This window comes from Microtus pennsylvanicus, chromosome X, assembly GCF_037038515.1.
Source record: "Microtus pennsylvanicus isolate mMicPen1 chromosome X, mMicPen1.hap1, whole genome shotgun sequence".
NCBI lineage: Eukaryota > Metazoa > Chordata > Mammalia > Rodentia > Cricetidae > Microtus > Microtus pennsylvanicus.
Window position 1 is genome coordinate 115,256,913 of NC_134601.1, and position 20,447 is coordinate 115,277,359.

General features: G+C 37.2%; 1 protein-coding gene across 17 annotated transcripts in view; it reads left to right on the forward strand.

The window, feature by feature from the left end:
• Positions 1 to 17,958, forward strand: part of Bclaf3 (BCLAF1 and THRAP3 family member 3) — a 60,048-nt gene extending 42,090 nt beyond the window's left edge. For 6 of the 17 annotated variants that reach the window (XR_012909071.1, XR_012909072.1, XM_075958298.1 and 3 more), the window contains 3 exons: positions 3,146 to 3,298; positions 16,163 to 16,188; positions 16,892 to 17,958. Coding sequence is in view for 15 of the 17 variants with exons in the window: in XM_075958298.1 (XP_075814413.1) it covers positions 3,146 to 3,298; positions 16,163 to 16,168 (159 nt within the window). In the remaining 2 variants the exon portion in view is untranslated. The remainder of the gene's footprint in view (positions 1 to 3,145; positions 3,299 to 16,162; positions 16,189 to 16,891) is intronic. The other 11 variants (XM_075958301.1, XM_075958294.1, XM_075958295.1 and 8 more) reach the window with 5 other exon arrangements.
• The last annotated feature ends 2,489 nt before the right edge of the window (positions 17,959 to 20,447 follow it).

The window sequence follows — 20,447 nt, forward strand, 5'->3', positions numbered from 1 at the left end:
CTAGTTAATAATTCTTATCAGATATATAGCTGACATATCTTCTCTCATTCTGTGAACTGCTTCTTCATTCAGTCAATGTCTTCTCATGCTGTACAGGAATGTTTTTAGTTTCACAAGAGCCCTTTTATCAGTCATTGGCCTTATTTCCTGTGCTATTAGAGTCATATTCAGAAAATCATTACACCTATATATTAGAAAACCTTAGGGTCTATATATTGAAGTATACTCTTTGCTTTTTCATTTAGCAGATTCAGGGTACCAAATTTTATATTGAGGATTTGACTTTTGTGCTGGGTGAGACATTGAAAAAATGAACGATCTCAAATAAGGAAACATTTTAAGGCCTTGGAGAAAAAAAAACAGAACAAACTGGACAAGGTAGTAGAAGGGAAGAAATAATTAAGAACAGAAATAAACAGAAATGCAAAGAATCAGTAAAATAAAGAATTTGTTCTTAGAGCTGGACAGTGGTGGTGCATGCTTTTAATCCCAGCACTCAGGAGGCAGAGGCAGGCAGATCTCTATGAGTTCAAGGCTAGCCTGGCCTACAGAGCTACTTCCAGGACAACTAGGGCTGTTATACAGAGAAATCCTTTCTCAAACCTCCTCCAAAAAAGAATTTGTTCCTTGAGAAAATAAAGAATATTGATAAGACTTTAGCCAGATCAATTCAAAGGAAGAGAACACTCAGATTATTAAAATTAGTTATGAATAATGAGATATAAAAATAGGTATCAATGAAATGAAAATCATAAGTACATACCTTGAAAACCTATATTCTACTAAAAGGAATGGATGAATTTCTAGATGCATATGACCTACCAAAATTAGACTAAGGTGAAGTAAGTTAAAAAGACAAACCAGCCAGGTCATGGTGGCTCATACCCCCCAACACTTGGGAGGCAGAGGTAGGTGGGTCTCTGAGTTCAAGGCCAGGCTGGTCAACAGAGCTAGTTCCAGGACAGCCAGCGGTAAGCAGAGAAACCTGTCTTGGAAAAAAAAATGCAATAATAAAAATTCTCACAACTAAAATCCTCCAGTGCTAGATGATTTCACTGAAGAATTTTATTATGTCTCCAAAAAAATTAATACTACTGCAAATTGTTTTACAAAGTAGAAAAGAAAAGGATGCTTCTAAACTTTTTTACAAAGCCAGTATTGTCCTGATACCAAACTGGACAGTGACAACAAAAATAAAAAAATAAAATAAAGCTCACTATATCTGATATACATAAAGTAAAATATATCAAATAGTTGCATATTTTCTGTATTAAAATATATTTATCATAGTCACATTGCTTCATTCCAGAGATACATATGGAAATGAGTAGATGTAGTTCATTACATAAATGAATGCAAAGATAGAAATCACATGATCAATGTAGGAAAGGCCTTTGGCAAAATCTAACATCTCTTTATAATTAAAGTCATGTGGGGGTTTTGTTACTGCTGAGATAGTTCATAGGAGATTACTCTTGCCGAGGACTCAGGTTTGATATTCAGCACCTGGTTTACAGTCATTCATAACTCCACTTTCAGGGGATTCAGTGCCCTTTTCTGGCCTCTGCCAGCTCTGTATTCATGTAGTGCACATATTCACATCCAGGCAAAACATAAATCTAAAAAAATGTCATGAAGAGGTTAAAGAGAACATGCCTCAACATGATAAAGGCTTTATGTCACAAACTTAGTCAGCATCATCCTAAATGGAGAAAAATACAAAGCACTAGATCAGGAACAAGGCAAGGATGTCTACTTTCCACTGCCATTTTGTATAATGCTTGAAATCTTCACTAGATCAGTAAGACAAAATGAAATGAAAGGGATACAAATAAGAAAAGTCAAAATATTCCTTTTTGCAAATTATATGATTAGAGACTCTAGATACTCCGTCAAATCTTTTAGAGCCAAATCTTTGGTGAGGTGACAGAATATAAAATTAATATGCAAAAGTTAGTAGTCTTCTAATATATCAATGACAAACATACTAAAGAAGAAATTAATAAAATCTCATTCAGAATACCACACAGAGAGAATATCTCAGAATAAATTTAACTAAGGAAACAAGACTTCTACAATGAATATTTTAAGATAATGATGAAAACATTTGAGGAAGACACTAGAAGACGGAAAGAGTTCACATGCTTATGGCTCAGAAGATTCAATGTTGTAAAAATCGCTGTTCTTGCTGGGCAGTGGTGGTGCACACCTTTAATCCCAGCACTCAGGAGGCAAGGCAGGTGGATCTCTGTGAGTTCGAGACCAGCCTGGTCTACAGAGTGAGTTCAGAACAGCCAGAGCTGCTACATAGAAAAACCTTGTCTTGAAAAACAAAACAATTGCTGTCCTTCCAAAGGTAATATATAGAATCTAGGGACATTCTTCATGAATGTAGAAAAAACCCTTAAAATTTATTTAGAAGTACAAAAGACACAGTGATAGGAAAAACAAGTCTGAACAAAAAGAATAGTGTAGGAGGTTTCAGCATGTGTAATTTCAGGCTAACTACAGAGCCATAGTAATGAAAAACAGCAGAATACTTGTGAAAAAATAAACACAGATCAGTGGAATAGAGAACCTGTATATAAGTTCATGCTAAAAGATAACAAAAATAGACACTGAAGAAAAACAATTGTCTTTCAATAAATGGTGTTGGGAAGCTTGAGTTTCACCATGTAGAAGAATGAAACTAGATCCACCTTATTTTCTGAGATAGTGTCTCATTGAACCAGGAGCTCAACAATTCAGATAGGCTGGCTTGCCTATAAACTCCAAGGATCTGCCTATCACTACCTCCCTACCCCACCCCCTATCACTGGCGTTTATAGTCAGGTACTGGAGATCTGAACTCAAGTCCCCATGCTTGCTTAACAGGTACTTTAGTGACTGAGACATCTTCCTAGGCTCATTACTAACCATTTCTAAAATCTATTTTCTATAGAGCAAAGTTTTTTTTAAATAATACAAAAAATAAGCTAGTATCTAGTTTGAAGAAATACTTTAGAGCCAGTATTAACACCTTAAAAATATTGTTGGTGCCTAGAATTAAGGCCTGTTGTAATTATTATTCTCCTGTCTGTTATACTAATAGAATAGATTGGGGAACTGTATTTTTAACATTTAATTCTCTTTGGATCCTTTACAGAACTTTTTGGGTGGCAGATTCCAGCCCCATTTTAAGTCACATCTGGTACAGAAGAGCTTGTATATTCAGGCTAAATACCAGCGTTTACGGTTTGCTGGACCAAGGGGATTTATTACCAATAAATTCAGAAACAGATTTCTGAGGAGAAAAAAGGTTAGTTTGACGATAACCTTTTAAAAATCTGAGTAACTTTAAATGTTTGTTAGGTAATTGGGTTTTTCATCTAGTTTAAGAAACAACCTAGATTTTTTTAAATGCTCTCATTGTATGGTAGTTAAATGAAAACTTCAAGATTAATGCTTATGGAACTGTGAAACTATTTTAACTTAAAATGCTTTTAGCCATTCTACCTGAAACAATTTGCATATGCCAGTTTATTGTATGACAAAACTTTTCCTGGGAAGATGTAACATATGTGTCTACCACCCTAGATAGGGAACCTATGACAGACAGAAGTACAGATATCACCAAGGTCCCACGAGGTAACCAGTGAGTTTTACTGGGGTTACTTGCAGGGTCAGAAATGACTCAAGGACAGCTGCATCACAAAGCCCACTCCAGCATTGGTGGCAGTTTACAAAGCTGGCAACCTGGAGCACACTGCACAGCTTGCAGGCAGCTCAACAGGTCGGAGAGTGCTTTTTTTAGGGGCCTCAGTTGGTCTCAAACCTCCAGGTAGCTCTGCTGGTTTCTGCCTCTTCTGGCAGTGGGTCTGGTCTCAGTCTTCTTTGCAGCTTTTTTCCTTTGAGAACTCTTCTCAGTATTCTTGGTAGCTTGATTCCCATTTGAGAGTCAGCTCAGCTTTCTTCCATCTGAGAAGGACTCTTAGCTTTTATTATTTACTCTGATTGGAAGGGGCCTCATGAATCTGATCAGTTTCAAGGACTTTCTGAAGCTATCTTGAATTGTATACTTCCTGCTCAAGGAATGTCCCTGCAGGATAGAATATTTCAATCTTGGAGGGAATCATTATACAACACAGCTCTCTGAACGTTGTATTTTAGCATTTCTGTCATTTAGTTAACCTTGAAAATGAACATTTAAGTAAAGACTGGATGACCTATAATATAGCAGTTTACAGTTAGAGGCTAGGCCACTATGGGTCAGAGGACAATTTCTCTGTTGCCTTTCACTGCTATTCTGATGCTTTAGATGTCATCCAAGCACACATTGGATTTTTCAAAATTATTATCAAAACTGGGCCTGGTATGTAATTTCAGCACTTAGGGTGCAGAGGTGGGAGGATTACCACAAGTTTAAGGCCAAAAGTTTGGTATTTACTACTTTTTCATTGTCTAATAATACTCTTTCACTTAGGCATATTCTTCTATATTCTTTCTTTCCTTTTAAAATAATATATATATTTCAAGATAAGGTTTCTCTGTGTAGCCCTGGTTGTGCTGGAACTTGCTTTGTAAACCAGGCTGGCCTTGAACTCACAGAGATCTACCTGCTTCTGCCTCCCACGTGCTGGAATTAAAGGCATGTCCCACCATGCCTGGCTAAATAAAACACGTTAAATTGATTAATTTTTTGTTTGACAATATTCTACATGTATGTAATATATTCTGTTTACTTTGATTCCTCATTTTCTCATTATCTCCCTCCTATCCCTGCCATTTTCCCTCCCTTTTCCCACAGGTCCCCTTTCTCACATTCATGCCTTTGTTTGTTTTTTGCTTTTGCTTTTGTTTTTTTTTTTGTTTGTGATCATTAATTTAACCAAGATTATCTCTGTGGCCACATTTTTGCAACTGTCCATTAGAGCCTCTAGGGCTCACTATTTAGCCCACAACTGAAGGCAATGATTATCTCTTCCCAGGAATTCATCAGTTTCCAAATGTTAAACTGGGAGGGTGTCTTAGTTACTTTTATGATGCTGTGACAGAGCATCATGACCAAGGCGAGTGGCAGAAGAAATAGTTATTTTGGGACTTATAGTTTCAGAGGGTTAGAGTCCATAGCCATCATGGCAGGGAACATGGCAATGGGCAGGTAAGCATGGCACTGGAGCAATAGCTAAAGTCTCCATAATTCATAAGCACAAGGCAGAGAAAGCTAACTTGGAATGATCTGGGTTCCAACCTCAAAGCCTGTACTTAGTGACATACCTCTTTCAACAAAGCTACACCTCCTAATGCTTCCTATACAGTTCTACCAATTTACAGAGGTAACTTACATGAGCTTTTAGAGGCCGGTCTCATTCAAACCACCACAGAGGGTAGGGGCCTGTCAGTCCTTCTCTGATCCATGACTGGCTATTGACATTCCTGTTCTTGTGCATGATAAGTGCAAGCAAGCTGCTGTGAGATCGTTTTTTTGACATGGCTTTATCATGTCGTGAAGATAGTGTTTGCAATCCTCCTCCCTATTATCTTGCTCTTATGTTCTTTCCATACTCTAGTTTGTGGTGTTCCTGTGCCTTAGAGAGGTTGGTATAAATGAAGATCCTGTTTGAGTACTCAACCATCACTTATTTGAAGCATCTTTATTGGTATTCACTACAAAGAAAAGCTTCTCTGACCAAAGCTGGGAGTATCATTTGTCTATAAGTTTAAGCATAAAAATTTAGACTTCAGTTTGGTACCATGTTAAATTTAGCTAAACAATAGTAAGCCCTACTGGATCCATGACCTTCCCAGCCATAGGTTTTTTGTTTTTGTTTTTTTTGTTTTTGTTTTGACAGGATTTATAGTATTAGACTTGTATTCCCTCCTGTGGAGTTGGCTTTAAATCCAGTTCAAGAACACTTTATCCTATAATAGTTGTGCCACTATTGTATCAGTGGGCATATATTGTCTATGGTTGTCATTGTGGTATACTGAGTCCACCTCTGGTAAGACCTTTGATGCCTTTACTCCCCTAGCAGCCTGCATAGCAGCATCCAGCAGTGTGAAATCTAGCCAGCAGGGAGGAAACATTCATCTCAATTACAGCTTGCTTTCTCCTATATCTTGTAACCAAGGTGTGTAGAGTCTTTAGCAATAAGATCTTATCGTCTAGTTTTGGTAGGCAACCAAGAGGAATGGCAATAGGTTGTATTGTTGTGGGAGTCTCTGGGACCTCTCTGGCCAACAATTAGTAAGGAAGTATCCCATACCTGGGATCTTTGTTTTATAAGCAGTGACTTGTAGCAGTATTATACAGCTATGCAGAATATCTCCTTTTTAAAAACATATTTTGACTTACAAAATAATAGATTTTTGTATTATTTTTCATAAGCTAGATTCCTATATCGTAGTATTATATGTGTGTTGATTTGGCCTATTCCAATTTGGCCAATGTCTGTACTTGCAAGCAATCTTCAGATAGGCTTATATAGAGTTTTATTTAAACAAAGCCCTCTGAATATAGCATGAAATTAGGTACCCTGTTGTTAGTATGCTATATAACAGGTGATCTCCATTTTCCTAATCTTTGGAGAAAGGAATGAGACATGGAAGCTATTCTATCTGCCAGGTCTGAACTAAGGAACTTATGACTGACTAGAACTTTAGGCTTTCCCTCTAGCAGGTACTACTGTAAAACTACATCACATGTGAGAAAATTGTTGACTGGTCCCATCAGTCCATTTTACCTCAGTCCTTATGCCCTAAAAAGAATCAAGTCTTGAATTATTGGTTTCTGCTAATGTTGATTCTCATTATCTTTAAATTAAGAACACTTTTACACAAATGGGTTTACTGAGTGTGAGGTGACTTTTGCATCATTTTGTCTGTGTGTGTGAGTGTGGGTGTGTGTGGTGTTGGAGATAAAACCGTTGGACTTACATATGCTAAGCAAGTATGCTACCTTTGAGTCATACCTGTAGCCTGTAGTTAAATCATTTAATACCCCAAGTTTTGGCATCAGAGGGAACTTTAAAAATTCTACCCTAGAAAGATACCTTAATCTGTGTAGCATCTTGTGGTGGTTTGGATGAGAATGGCCCCATAGGCTTGTTATGTTTGAATGCTTGATCCCCAATTAGTGGAACTGTTTAGGAAGGACTAGGAGGTGTGACTTTGCTGAAGGAGATGTGTGTCACTGCCGGTGGGCTTTGAGGTTTCAAAAACCCCCACACCAAGCCCAGTGTCTCTCTTTCTGCCTGCTGCCTGTTAATCAGGATATAAAGCTCTCAGTTACAGCTCTAGCACTGTGTCTGTCTGCTTTCCGGAATGATGATCATGAACTAACCCTTGAAAATTGTAAGCAGGCTCCCAATTAAAAGCCCCCAAGGCGATTCTTTTATAAGACTTGCCATGGTCATGTCTCTTCACAGAAAAAGAGCAGTAGCTAATATGCATTTCATCACATTTTAGGTTTTTGTGGTGTTGGAGAAGCCATTCTTTTAGTAGTTAGACTCCACCTGGATTAATTAATTGAGGCATGATTAATTAAGTAGTCTAGATACCATGAAATTAGAACTGGACCTACTTATTCCCATATACCTGGTCTATCAGAAGTATTTTTAATAAACTTTATTATTTTAAAACTTGCAAATAAGTAAAACCATAGCAGTATTAATCATACCCAAAGTCTATAAAAATTAATAAATTTATATAAAGTTAGAATTGACATTAAAAACAAAAGCTCTGAAGCTTCACATTAAATTTTACATTTTCAGTATTGGATATATTTTCTCACTAATCTTCCACCAAAACAAAAAAAAAATCTAAGACAGAGTTAGAACTAGGGAAACAAATAGTTTATATAAACAAATAGTTATATTCTTTTTCATAACTCTTTCATAACTTGTGTCTATTACCTACATTTACTCCATCCTCATTCCCTTATTCCTAGTCTTTCTTGTTCTCCTTTTCATGTTGTACTGTTCTCACATGTCCATGTGTTACTTATATACATCTATTATTGGCTACATTCTGCATATGAGAGAGAGCTATGGTTTTATTTATTTCTGAGATTGTGTAACCTTGTATTTCTGACAAGGGGCTAGTGTCCAGAATTCACAAAGAATTGCAGTAATAAAATGCCAAGGAGATAAAACTGCGCCAGTCAACAAATGCAATGCAAATGGTCAATAACTTTTATAAAGTGTACAGTGTCTCTAGCCATCAGGAAAACTGCAGACTAAAACTACTTTGAGATAATTTCCTCACCCTAATCAGAATGGTTGTTATCAACAAATCCAAGAGGAGAATTTGGAGAGGGTATAGAAATAAGGAAATCCATATTTACGATTGGTAGGAGTAGAGTAATACAGTCATTGTGTAAATGTAAGAATGGCCAAGATCAAAAACACTGATGACAACTTATGCTGGAGAGGTTGTGGGGTAAAGGGAACACTTCTGCATTCTTAGTGGAAATGCAAGCTGGTACAGCCCCTTTGGATGTCAGTGTGGCGATTTCTCAGAAAATTAGGAAACAACCTTCCTTAAGATCCAGCAATACCACTTTTGGATATATACCCAAAGGATGCTCAATCATACTGTAACAAGGACATGTGCTCAATTATGCTCATAGCAACGTTGTTTGTTATAGACAAAACCTGGAAACAACCTAAATGCCCCTCAACCGTAGAATGGATAAGGAAAATGTGGTACATTTACACAATGGAGTACTACACAGCAGAAAAAATAATGACAGCTTGAATTTTGCAGGCAAATGGATGGAGCTAGAAAACATCATTTTGAGTGAGGTAACCCAGACCCACAAAGACAATTATCATATGTACTCACTCATAAGTGGTTTTTAAACATAAAGCAAAGAAAACCAGCCTACAAATCACAATCCCAGAGAACCTAGACAACAATGAGGACCCTAAGAGAGACAAACATGGATCTAATCTACATGGGAAGTAGAGAAAGACAAGATCTCCTGAGTAAATTGGGAGCATGGGGACCTTGAGAGAGGATTGAAGGGAAGGGGAGACGCAGAGAGGGGAGAAGAGAAAAATGTAGAGCTCAATAAAAATCAATAAAAAAATAATAACTACCATATTACTCAGCTTTTTCACTCCTAGGCATATATACCCAAAGAACTTCATACCCTATCATAAAGATATTTGCACACATACCTATTTTTAATTACTGCTTTATTCACTGTAGCAAAGAATTGGAATCAACCTACTCGTCAGTCAACAGAGGAGTGGATAATGAAAATTTGGTACATATAAAAATGGATTACTACTTATCTCTAAAGAAAAAGGAAGTTAAAAATTTGCAGAATAAGGGGGAGGGAAATGGGAGGTGGTGGCGGGGAGGAGGCAGAAATCTTTAATAAATAAATAAATTTAAAAAAAATGCAGAATAATGGGTGGACTTAGGATTTTTGCAGTTTGTGAATTCTGGATATTAGCCCCTTGTCTCCCATTCTGTGGGCTCTCTTAGGTCTGCTTGCCATTTCCCTTTCTGTGCAGAAACTTTTTATTTTCCTGTAGTTACACTTGATATTAGTATTAGTTCTGTGCTGTTGGTGTTCTATTAAGTTCTTGTCTACCCCAATATCGTGAAGAGTCACCCTTGTGTTTTTTTCTAAAACTTTCAGTGTTTCAGGCTTTATAAGTCTTTGATGCATTCTAAATTGATTTTTATACAAGGTGAAAGACCAGTCTAATTTCATTTTTCTCTGGCTAGAAATTCAGCTTTGCTGCCACTATTTATTGAGTAGGCTCTTTTTTGCATAGCATATTTTTCTACCTTTTCAAAAAATTAAGTGGAAATGGCTTTGCCATTTTATTTCCTGACCCTCTATTCTATTCCATTGGTCTTTCTGTCTATTTTTATACAAGTATCAAGCTGTGTTTATTATTATAGCTCTATCATATAATTTCCTCCAGCATTGTCCTTACTTTTTAGGATTGCTTTGCTATCTGTGGTCTTTTGTGGTTCCATATGACTTCTTTTATTGTTTTTTCTAAGCCTGCTAAACATGATGGGAATTTTGTGTTTCCCATCTTCAGTGCAGTCTGCTTTCTGTGCTATCAGATGCATACTTCCTGTTCTATTTCTACTATAAAACAGTCTTGGAAAAGTGGTAAGGGTTGATTCTAGACATGTGCTTAGTGCATTCCTTCAATTGCCTAGCATCATAACAATGGCTTCAATAAAACTGCATTTGATTCTCAACTACCCACAAAATAAGATCCCAAGCAGAAATAGAAAAGTAGAAAAGACAAAAATCTCCCATATTCATGACAAACCTGTGTTAATTCTATTCTGGCACGCCAGACTCCTTACATCCATTAGCTGTTTACAGCCCTTCAAGTGTATACACACACAAACACACACACGCGCACACACACATACACACATGCACGTACACACACACACACACACACACACACACACACAGAGAGAGAGAGAGAGAGAGAGAGAGAGAGAGAGAGAGAGAGAGAGAGCCTTCTGTAAGGAGGAGAAGGGTCCAGAATTGGAGCACCTTTTGCCCCCCAGGGAGTCTGGGTTTTTGTATATATACTTACACACACATACACACACACACACACACACACACACGATTGAGCAAGGGTTGGTCCTCTGCTTCCTTCTTGAATTGGACTGAGCAAGATGCACTTTAAATGACAGCAGGGACCTGATTGGATGAGGTAAGGGTAGGGACTTTAGAAATTTCCACAAAGAAAAAAACAAACAAAAAGCCTACCAATGGAAATAATCCTGACAAAAGAGGATTTCTTTTGGCCAAGATCCTGGAAAAGGGCCATCTTGGACCAAAGAGAATATAATCTAAGAACAGTCTGATCTAATCCAGGACCCTGTTCCTTAGTTGGGGAATTAACTGTCTCCTGTCTTCATTTATAATGTCTGTCTGTCTGTCTTCTTTCTTCCTTCCTTTTTTTGTTTTGTTTTTGTTTTTCTTTTCAAGACAGAATTTTACTGTGTAGCTCTGGATTTCTTGGAACTCACAGATATCCACCTGCCTCTGTCTCCTAAGTGCTGGGATTAAAAGCGTGTACTGCCATTGCCTGGCCATAATGGGTCTCTTTATTCTTGAATTTTGTATTTGAACTGGACGATGAGGAATGTATATCCATTACTTCCTGGAACAGGGCTTGTTTTTAATCTACTATCACCAAGAAGTATCTCATGTAACAAGCCCCATTCCAGGAGGAAGTTTTTGGAAAACTTGAGGGACAGTTGGGCATGGTGGCCCAGGCATGTAATCTCAGGATAATATAGGAGCGTTACCATGGGTTCAAGGCAAGCTTGGGATATATAGTGAGTTCTAAGAGAATTAAGGATACAGCCTAAGACCCTGTCTCAGAAAACAAAATACTTTTGATGGTCTATTTATATATCAAAATAGAACCAAAACCTAGTTTTTTTTTTAAAAAAAAAAAAAGCGGTTGAAAGGAGGAAAGGCAAGGGGGAATAATGTAATTATATTTTAGTTTCAAGAAATTAAAAAAAAATAAAATATAAGAGGTAAGAAGATAGACATTAAAAAACCATCAGCACTTGTACATCTGGTCAGGAAGGCACAAAGTTCCTTAGAACTATCCATACTTCAGTATTCCTTCAGTTCCTATACGTTAGGTACCATTTAGAAATCGCCGTGGCTAGGAAAGGCATAAAAGATACATGGAAAGGAAGTCTGAGACTGGGATTTATGACCTTGGGGATTGAAAGAAAGCTTGAAAGTCATACAGCACAAAGACAAAGAACTGAGATCAAATGAATCAGCAAGAATTTACTGAGTTGCAACATGTCAACATATAAAGAAAATGTTACCAGAAGCATCATCACCTTTGAAACTTTGTGATCTGGGAAGTGACTTCTCTAATTCATTTCTCTTTTATATGTTTTTTTAAAAACATTTTTGAGGCAATATTTTACCATATAGCCCAGGTTGGTCTTGATCTCTTGACCCTCCAACCTCAGCTACACAAGTACTGGGATTATGAACAAGAATACCTAGTTTCTTTTTTCTTTTCTTTTTTTCTTTTTTGTTTTGGTTTTTTGAGACAGGGTTTCTCTGTGTAGCCCTAGCTATCCTGGTACTCGCTCTGTAGACCAAACTGGCCTCAAACTAACTGAGATCTTCCTGCCCCTGCCTTCTAAGTGCAGGGCTTAAGGGCATGCACCACCGCCCAACTTCTTTTATACATTCTTAAAGAAGGTAAGCATTTCTACAATATATGATGGTAGACATCTGTAATTCCAGCACTTGAGAGGAGTGACCAGCAGTGAAACAGAAAGTTTGTGAGATTGAGGTCAGTCTTGGCTACACAGTAAATTCCAGCCTATCCTGGGCTACATAGTGTCTGTATTAATTAAATCATTGCTTGGCCTATTAGCTCTAACTTCTTACAATACTGTTTGGCCAATAGCTTAAGTGTATTTCTGGCTAACTCCTATATCCTAAACTAACCCATCTCCATTAATCTGAGTATTGCCATGTGGCTGTGATGTACCAGCAAAGTTTTGGCATATCTGTCTCTGGCGGTGGCTCCATGGCTTCTCTCCGACTCTGCCTCCTTTCTCCGAGCATTCAGTTTAGTTTTCCCTGCCTAGTTCTACTCTGCCCTATCAACAGGGCAAGGCAGTTTCTTTATTCACCAGTGGTATTTACAGCATGCAGAGGAGAATCCCACATCATTATCTGCTTTTGTTTGGTTATTAATAACGTATCTTATTTATATATCTGCTTCCCTAGAGGGTTTTTTTCTTTCTTCTTTACTTTCTTATTTTAGACAGATTCTCTTTTTGTACCCCTGGCTGTCCTGAAGTCACTCTATAGATCAGGCTGGCTTTTCTGTGGGTTCTTGACTCACTGAAACTTTACCTTACCATATATTTTGCTAGTATTTACTTTGTTTGACAACTGTTTAGGTTGGCTTCATACATCAGTGAACTTTTTCAAGACTGACGTGAATCTGTCATATTTCTCCAGTATGACTTTGAGGTTTTATATCAAAATTATGCTTAGGAAAATTCTTTACTGTGTCAAGTGGTTTTATAGTTAGCATACTTAATCCATTAGATTTTTTATGATATAATATGAAACCAAGATCTGTTTCCTACTAGTAGTTTTATAACATCATTTATTGAATACTTTGTCCTCTCCTTGCCAATTGAAAATGTCCCTCTTCAAGCCAGACATAGTGGCGAACACCTTTAATAGCAGCACTTGGTAGGTAGAGAGGCAGGTAGATCTCTTGAGTTTAAGAGCAACATAGTCTACAGAGTGAGTTCCAGGACAGCCAGGACTGTTGAGAAACCCTGTCTCAAAAAGAAAAAAAGAAGAAAGAAAGGAAGAAAGAAAGAAAGAAAGAAAGAAAGAAAGAAAGAAAGAAAGAAAGAAGCAAAGGAAGAAAATGCTCCCTTCATTATAAACTAGATTCTTAGATATCATTGGCCTATATTTAGGAGCATTCCAACCATTGTGTTTTCCTGATCCTGTAATTTGCTTATCTCTCGGTTCCTAGCATAGTTAGTGTTCTATTATAACTTATATACACAAACACTTTCCAAGTATCTGTTGTTCACACAAAGAAACCAAACCTGTTACCCAGGTCTAGCCTTAAGATCTCTTTCCAGGCACTTTTCACCATAGTCATCTGCATTTTTAAGTGTGTTTTCATTATTCTTACTATTCTCTTAGCTAGAAATAGCCTTAGTACCACCACCTACCCTTCTGGAAGCAGGGTCTTGCTATGTAGTTCAGGTTGGCCTCAGACTAATCCTGCTTTACCTCTCAAGTGCTGGAATTTCAGGCATATGCCAGCAAACTTGACTTCCATTCTTTACTGTAAAATCCTCCTTTTCTTTGTAGAGCTACTGAAAAACTTTGCCAAGCTTCCCGCCTCACTTCTTTAACTCTTGTTTCATTTAGTCTGAGTTATTTCTGTTTGTCTTACTCATTTGTCAAACAAACAATCCACTTCTTAAGGCTAGACCATGCCTCATCAGTCTGTCCTTCTGTTTTACTTTTTGTCATTCTCAGACTGAAAAATGTGTTTTTTTAATGGAATTGAATTTGGATCATGAATACACACATACATACATGCTCCAGAAGGTTAGTGAGCAAAAACTGCCAGATGAGCAAAAATTGTGTTTGATAATCTACAGAGACAACTAAGTATTTAACTATATTGGTATGTGACTGGTTTGTTACAATGAAAGGATACACAGCAAAATTGAGGGGAAACTTCCTACAAATTTGTGAGGGTTATTTCCCAATGGAACTCAGGGCATGAATAATTCCTTTAGCAGTTGGCTATGATAATGTATATGCAATGTTGCCAGCTGGAGCTCACTAGAGACTCAGTTGGCCCAGTGTTGTTACAAAGAGCTTATCATGTGGGTACCCCTTAGTGGACACACATCCACATTCTAGGCTCTCAAAAGGAAATAGCATAAACCATGTAATTTACACTTTGAGTACTCTCCAGTTAATGGTCAGACTCCCCTGAAATGTCAGCCATAGGCCAGCCTTGAAAGCAGACACTTCCAAGGATAGCAGTAACTCCTGTTATGTTAACTCTTTTCTGAGAAGTCATATGTTTGAAGAGCTTAATTTCTCTAAAGGGAAAGATGTCTGTGGCAAGAGTGGTGAGGAGATGTGCACTAAGTCCTTTCCCTGACACTATCTTCCCAGAGGTTATAAGCTGAGGCTTGAAAAAGACCTAGACACAGAAAGAGCTGAAGCCTCTCTGGTCCATGTTTGTCAGTAGTATATAGTATTAAGGAGAAAGAAATACACAATATACTGAGGGCCTCAAACTGTGTGTAATTTATTTCTTATTTGAAATGGTAGCAGGAGGATACTTTTGTGTGGAGTAAGAAGGGAAGGTAGTGCTTTAGGACAGCCGCTTGGATAGTAATGGGTAGCAAGGTCCCAGGAAATTAAGATGAGACACAGTAAGGCTAGTATAGAAGGAGGAGGCCACTTGTTCCTCCCAGCCGCCCAGAACCAAAATAACCACACAGAAACTGTATTATTTAAGTCACTGCTTGGCCTATTAGCTCTAGCTAACTCTTAGTTATTGGCTAACTCTTACATATTAATTTAACCCATCTCCATTAATCTGTGTATCTCCACATGGCAGTGGCTTACTGGCAAAGTTTCCACATGTCTGACTCTGACCATGGCTCCATGGCGTCCCTCTGACTCCACCTTTCTTTTTCCCAGCATTCAGCCTAACTTTCCCTGCCTACCTAAGTTCTGCCTTGCTATAGATCCAAAGCAGTTTCTTTATTCATTAATGGTAATCACAGCACACAGAGGGGACTCCCATATAAGACTAGCATGGTAGCATTTGCAGTGATCCTGTGTTGTTAAGAAAGCTTAGCTAGGAAGTGGTGGCTCACATCTTTAATCCTGTACTGGGGAGGCAGAGACAGGTGGATTTTTGAGTTCAAGTTTAGCCTGTTCTACAGTGAATTCCCTGACGACCAGAACTGTTACACAGAGAAACCCTGTCTTGGAGAAGAAAACAAAACAAAACCAAACCTAGACAAGCTAGTGGTGATGTACTTCTTTAATCCCAGCACTGGAGAGGCAGAAGCAGGTGGATCTCTGATTTAGAGGCCAGCCTGGCCTACAGAGTGAATTCTAGAACAGCTACAGCTACACAGAAAAACCCTGTCTCAGAAAACTAAAAAAGGGGAAAAGCTAGACAAAATCTAGTCCAGTATTACATTTAAAAATAACTTTCAAATCATTGGAGGAGTGGGAGATCAGTTTGAGAGATGATAAGAAACTATGTCAAGATGAAAGTAGTTCAAAGTATTGCATGCTTTTAAAAATAAGATTTTTCAGTTGAAGTTTTCTTTAGAATTATTGTACTTAGAATTTGTTTTCAAAGTTGTTAGTTGGTGACATTTTCTTTGAAGATATATGGTTTTATATTGTATACTTAATAAAGAATAAAATACAATGCCATCTACAACTTTTAGATGAATAATGTTAAAAAATGTATATGCATGTGCTAACATTTCATTAAGCAAGATAGAAGGAATAATAAGATTTTTCTATCAGCATTGTTTTTATTTGGAATTAAACATTTCCATTCTAATATGAATGCTAAAAATAAACACACTTTTGCATTTTTTTCAGTTTTAATGTAAGAGCCTAGTTAAAAGGTAAGGATATATTTGAATAAATTTTTATTTTCAGTGTCTTTGAAATACATATCATTCTGCCATTTTTAGTTTTATTATTTGCTTAGTTTGTATCAAGTTTGTACTTGGCAGTTTAATGTTTTTGCATCATACCACAATATAAAACCCACACTTACTACTTTTATCATAATCGTTCTGTTCTTGTGAGTTTTTTTTCTCATATTTATTGAAACCTTATATCTTTATGTTGACAACCATCTGAAAATTTTCTAAACGCTTTCTTTGCAATTGTCAAGTCATTACAAGAGCCTATGTAGTTTTGGAATAAGAAGTACTATGCAATGGAAAGGATAACATGCTAGTTAGGCACGTCTCTGCCTCTGTTATATCAGGCTGGGGACTGGAAAGGCAACATTTGAATCTTGAGTTTAGGCCAGAGTGCTTTCCCAGAAAAACTCCCAAGGAGCACTGTGTTTTCTCCACTTGCAAAGACCAGTGCCATCTAATGGGGTTTTTCTCTGATTCATTTTTGCCTGTTTTGGTTTGTTCCGTGTTTGGATGGCACCTTCTGGGTTCCACATTACTTTGTGTGAATTGTGAGGTGCAAGTTAGCACTATACAGATGAAAGCATTTTGACAACTGCACTGTGGGTCAAACTCTAGCTCAAATGTTATGACTGACTCTTCTATTGAAGCTCATATTTCTCTTGTTTTCTCTTGATAGGAATACACAATATTGCCACAGAAAACCAACTGGGAATTGTTTCAATGGAACTGGCCCTACATGAGGACTTAACTGAGGATATAACTGAGCATCTTGTTTGGTCAGGAATTGGAATTGACACTAAGACACTAATACTGTAACTTTCTTGATAAAATATCTTTATTTTTCAGTAGTGGAATGCTGCAACTTTTTTACACTTAACAATCACTGTTAATCACTGTTAATTCAGTTTCAAAGTTGTATTTAACTACAACTCTTTTGCAAAAACTCTCAGCAGGATCATTTGGGGGCATTATTTGTTGATACATCCTTTTCTGAGTATGGTTTCACCAAGAGAATTTAATCAAATTATATCTAAACATTTATATGTTGAAAGCTTTGTTTATGTTATAAAAACAAGCATCAGAATTATATAGTGTCTGTACATGAAATAACTTTAAACAGTGGCCTTACAGTAGCAAATTTTATACTGGCTTTTCTTTTTCTGATGACATTTTGACTTCTAACTTGAAGTTTTCTGAAGTTTCTGGAGATCAAGGCCTATGTACATCATCCATTTTATAATCAAATATAAAAAGCCTAAAGAAAAGGTGCACCTTCTCCATCGGGTCATGGCAAGTGCACTGAATTGTTAGTAAATGTGTGTCTTGGGTATTCCCATGACTATTTGCTCTTTTCTAGTTTCAAATGCTATTGTGGAAAATATGTAAGGATTTTGTAATCTCTATTCCATCTTCTTTTCCCTCAGGGCAAGCTTGTGCATATTATATTTTTAAAGGCTTTTAAAATCTGACAGACAAAATTACATATTTGAACATTGTACTTTACTACTGTGGTATTACACATTTTGCGGACCCATCTTACAGAGGACATATCTTTGGTTCAGTTGATAGGTGTTATATGCCTACTATATGTAAGATAGGGTCCATGAGATTTTCAATACAGTCTGTAGGTCCTGAAACTTACTTCTTTGTTTTCTTTCCTTCTGTTTAAAAGTACATACACATTCCCAGTCAAATTTTTGTGAAATGTTTATTTGTAAGAAAATAAAATATTGTTGCTCTTTCTGCTTGAAGCTATTACCTGGCAGTTGGTGAGAACATGCTTTTAATTCTTTATGAGACTGACAACTCTGGGTAATCTTTGTTGATGTTAAATACTGGGGAAACACATAATGATGTATATTTTCCTTATTTTCTTTTTTAAATTTTTATTTAAATTCTTTTTCATACAAGGACCACTCTTCTTTAAGTGGGTCAGTGATAAGGGACGTTGGAGCTTTGATTCAGTGGTAACTGGATGATGAATAAACGACCTGATTTTTGTACTGTGTGCCATTCCTAGAAATCAGGTTTTCCAACCCTCCTATACATGAAACTGGGGCTAAGGAGAAAATCATGTATGCAGTAATATGACAAGTTTGCATTGACTCAGTACATGAAAAAAACTACTTTAATTTTTTTGAGTCAGGGTCTAATGTAGCCCAGGCTAATGAAGAACTCAGTATATAGCTGAGGATGAATGACACTGAGGATCTCTAGAGTGTTGGGATTACAGGCATGTTGCCACCATTTGTGGTTTTTATAAGGTGTTTCATGCATGTTATGCAAGAACTCTGCCAGCTGAACTACATCCTCAGTCCATCAAACTCAATTTTTTATTTTATTATTTTATGTGTATAGATGGTTTTTACTGCATGTGTATCATGCTGCTCACAGAGACCAAAAGATGACGTTGTAGCACCTGGACCTGGAGTTACAAGTGGTTATGAGATGCTGGTACCATTACCATTAGATGCTGGTAATTAATTGAGGCCTCCTGATGCAGCAGCTGGTACTTTTGACTGCTGAGCCATCTGTCCAGGACCTACTTTTAAAATAGTTGATTTTATTTGTTCCTATATTTTAGTAGACGGTTCTGAAACTATAGTAATCAATCATTTGATTGACTGATCTGTGTGCATGAGTGCATGCGTGCATGTATGCATGTGTGTGTGTTTCATGTAACAGTGAACAAGAAAAAGAATGAGGCACATGGGCCCTGTATGCCTTAGTGGTTTCTGTAGTCTCGTAAGGAAAATGGCCATGTACATAGAAGTAAAGCCTGATAAACAGCTTGACTATAGATGTTTTATTTATTGTAGCTCCTAAAGATAAGATTATTAATTTAGTATTTCATTTAACAACTGATTCCCAATTTAGGCCTATTTGGATAACCTCTTGGCATTGTCTCAGAATTCAAAGTTTTATATCTGGCAAAATAATATTCAGAAATTATTATTGGTATAAGAAATATTTGCTTTATAAAGTACACACCAGGTATGGTGGTTCACACTTGTAATCCCAGCACTTGGGAGTCTGAGACAGTAGAATTGTCCCAAGTTTGAAATCTGCCTGACTTACATAGTTAGTTCAGGCCAGCCTGAGCTACTGTGTGAGATGCTGTCTTAAAAATTCATAAAATATAAAAATAATCCTGGACACATTTAAAATTAAAATAATTTAGAGCATATGGTAGAAATAGGGACCATGTCAGTCTTGTTAGCCACAATCCTCAGTATCCAACATCCTAGTTAACAGTAGAAACTCAATAAATGTTAACTGAATGAGAAATCAGTAAGAAGTGAGTAGGATTTACATATCTAATTTTTATATGGAAATTGAACAAGACCACTTTCACTGGCCTGAAAAAGAATCTGAATTCTTAAATGCTTAACTGCCTAAGACTTGAGGAGTTTCTTTTTATCTTTGTATGTGTGAGCGCAAGTGCTCATATGTCATTAAACACATGGAGGTTAGAGGAGACTCTCAGGTGTTGGCCTTTGCCTTCCACCTTGTTTGCTGTGTCATATGTCAGACTAGCTGGCCTGCAAGCTTCCAGGTACTCTCTTGTCTCCACCTCCCATCTTGCTGAAGGAATGTTCAGATTACAGGCATGTGCTATCTTACATGGCTGTGTGTGGGTGCTGGATATCGGAATGGAGATCCTCATGTTTGTGTGGCAAGTGCTTTTACTCACTAAGCCATTGCCACATCCCAGAAAGGTTTTGGCTGAGTCCCCATATTATTGCCTCCTCTAATTTCTCCCATTTGCTAGACTTGTCACTGGTAGTACGGTGAAAATAGTAAGATCACCCCTGCTCTGGAAATTTTCAAACCACTAGAGGGAACAATCCACAAAGATAGAATTTCTAAATAGAGCATTAAATACTGTAACACAGACACAAAAGCTTGAGGAAGAAGTTGATTCCTGGTTGAATAGTTCGTTCAGTTTTTTTTTCCTATTTACTAGATGAACCTCTGACTATTTGTTTGATGGGTTTTCTGGTTTTAAAAATGGATTTTAGTTAAAAATGAGTAAGATGGAAGGGGAGAGGGGTGGGAGGAGGGGGAGAAGAGTGGGAGGAGGGGGAGGGAAATGGGAGGCTGGGAGGAGGTGGAAATTTGTTTTTTTTTCTTTTCTTTATTCTCCTTTTATCAATAAAAAAAAATTTAAAAAAAAGAAAAAAATGAGTAAAATGGGGGCTGGAGAGATGGCTCAGAGGTTCAGAGCACTG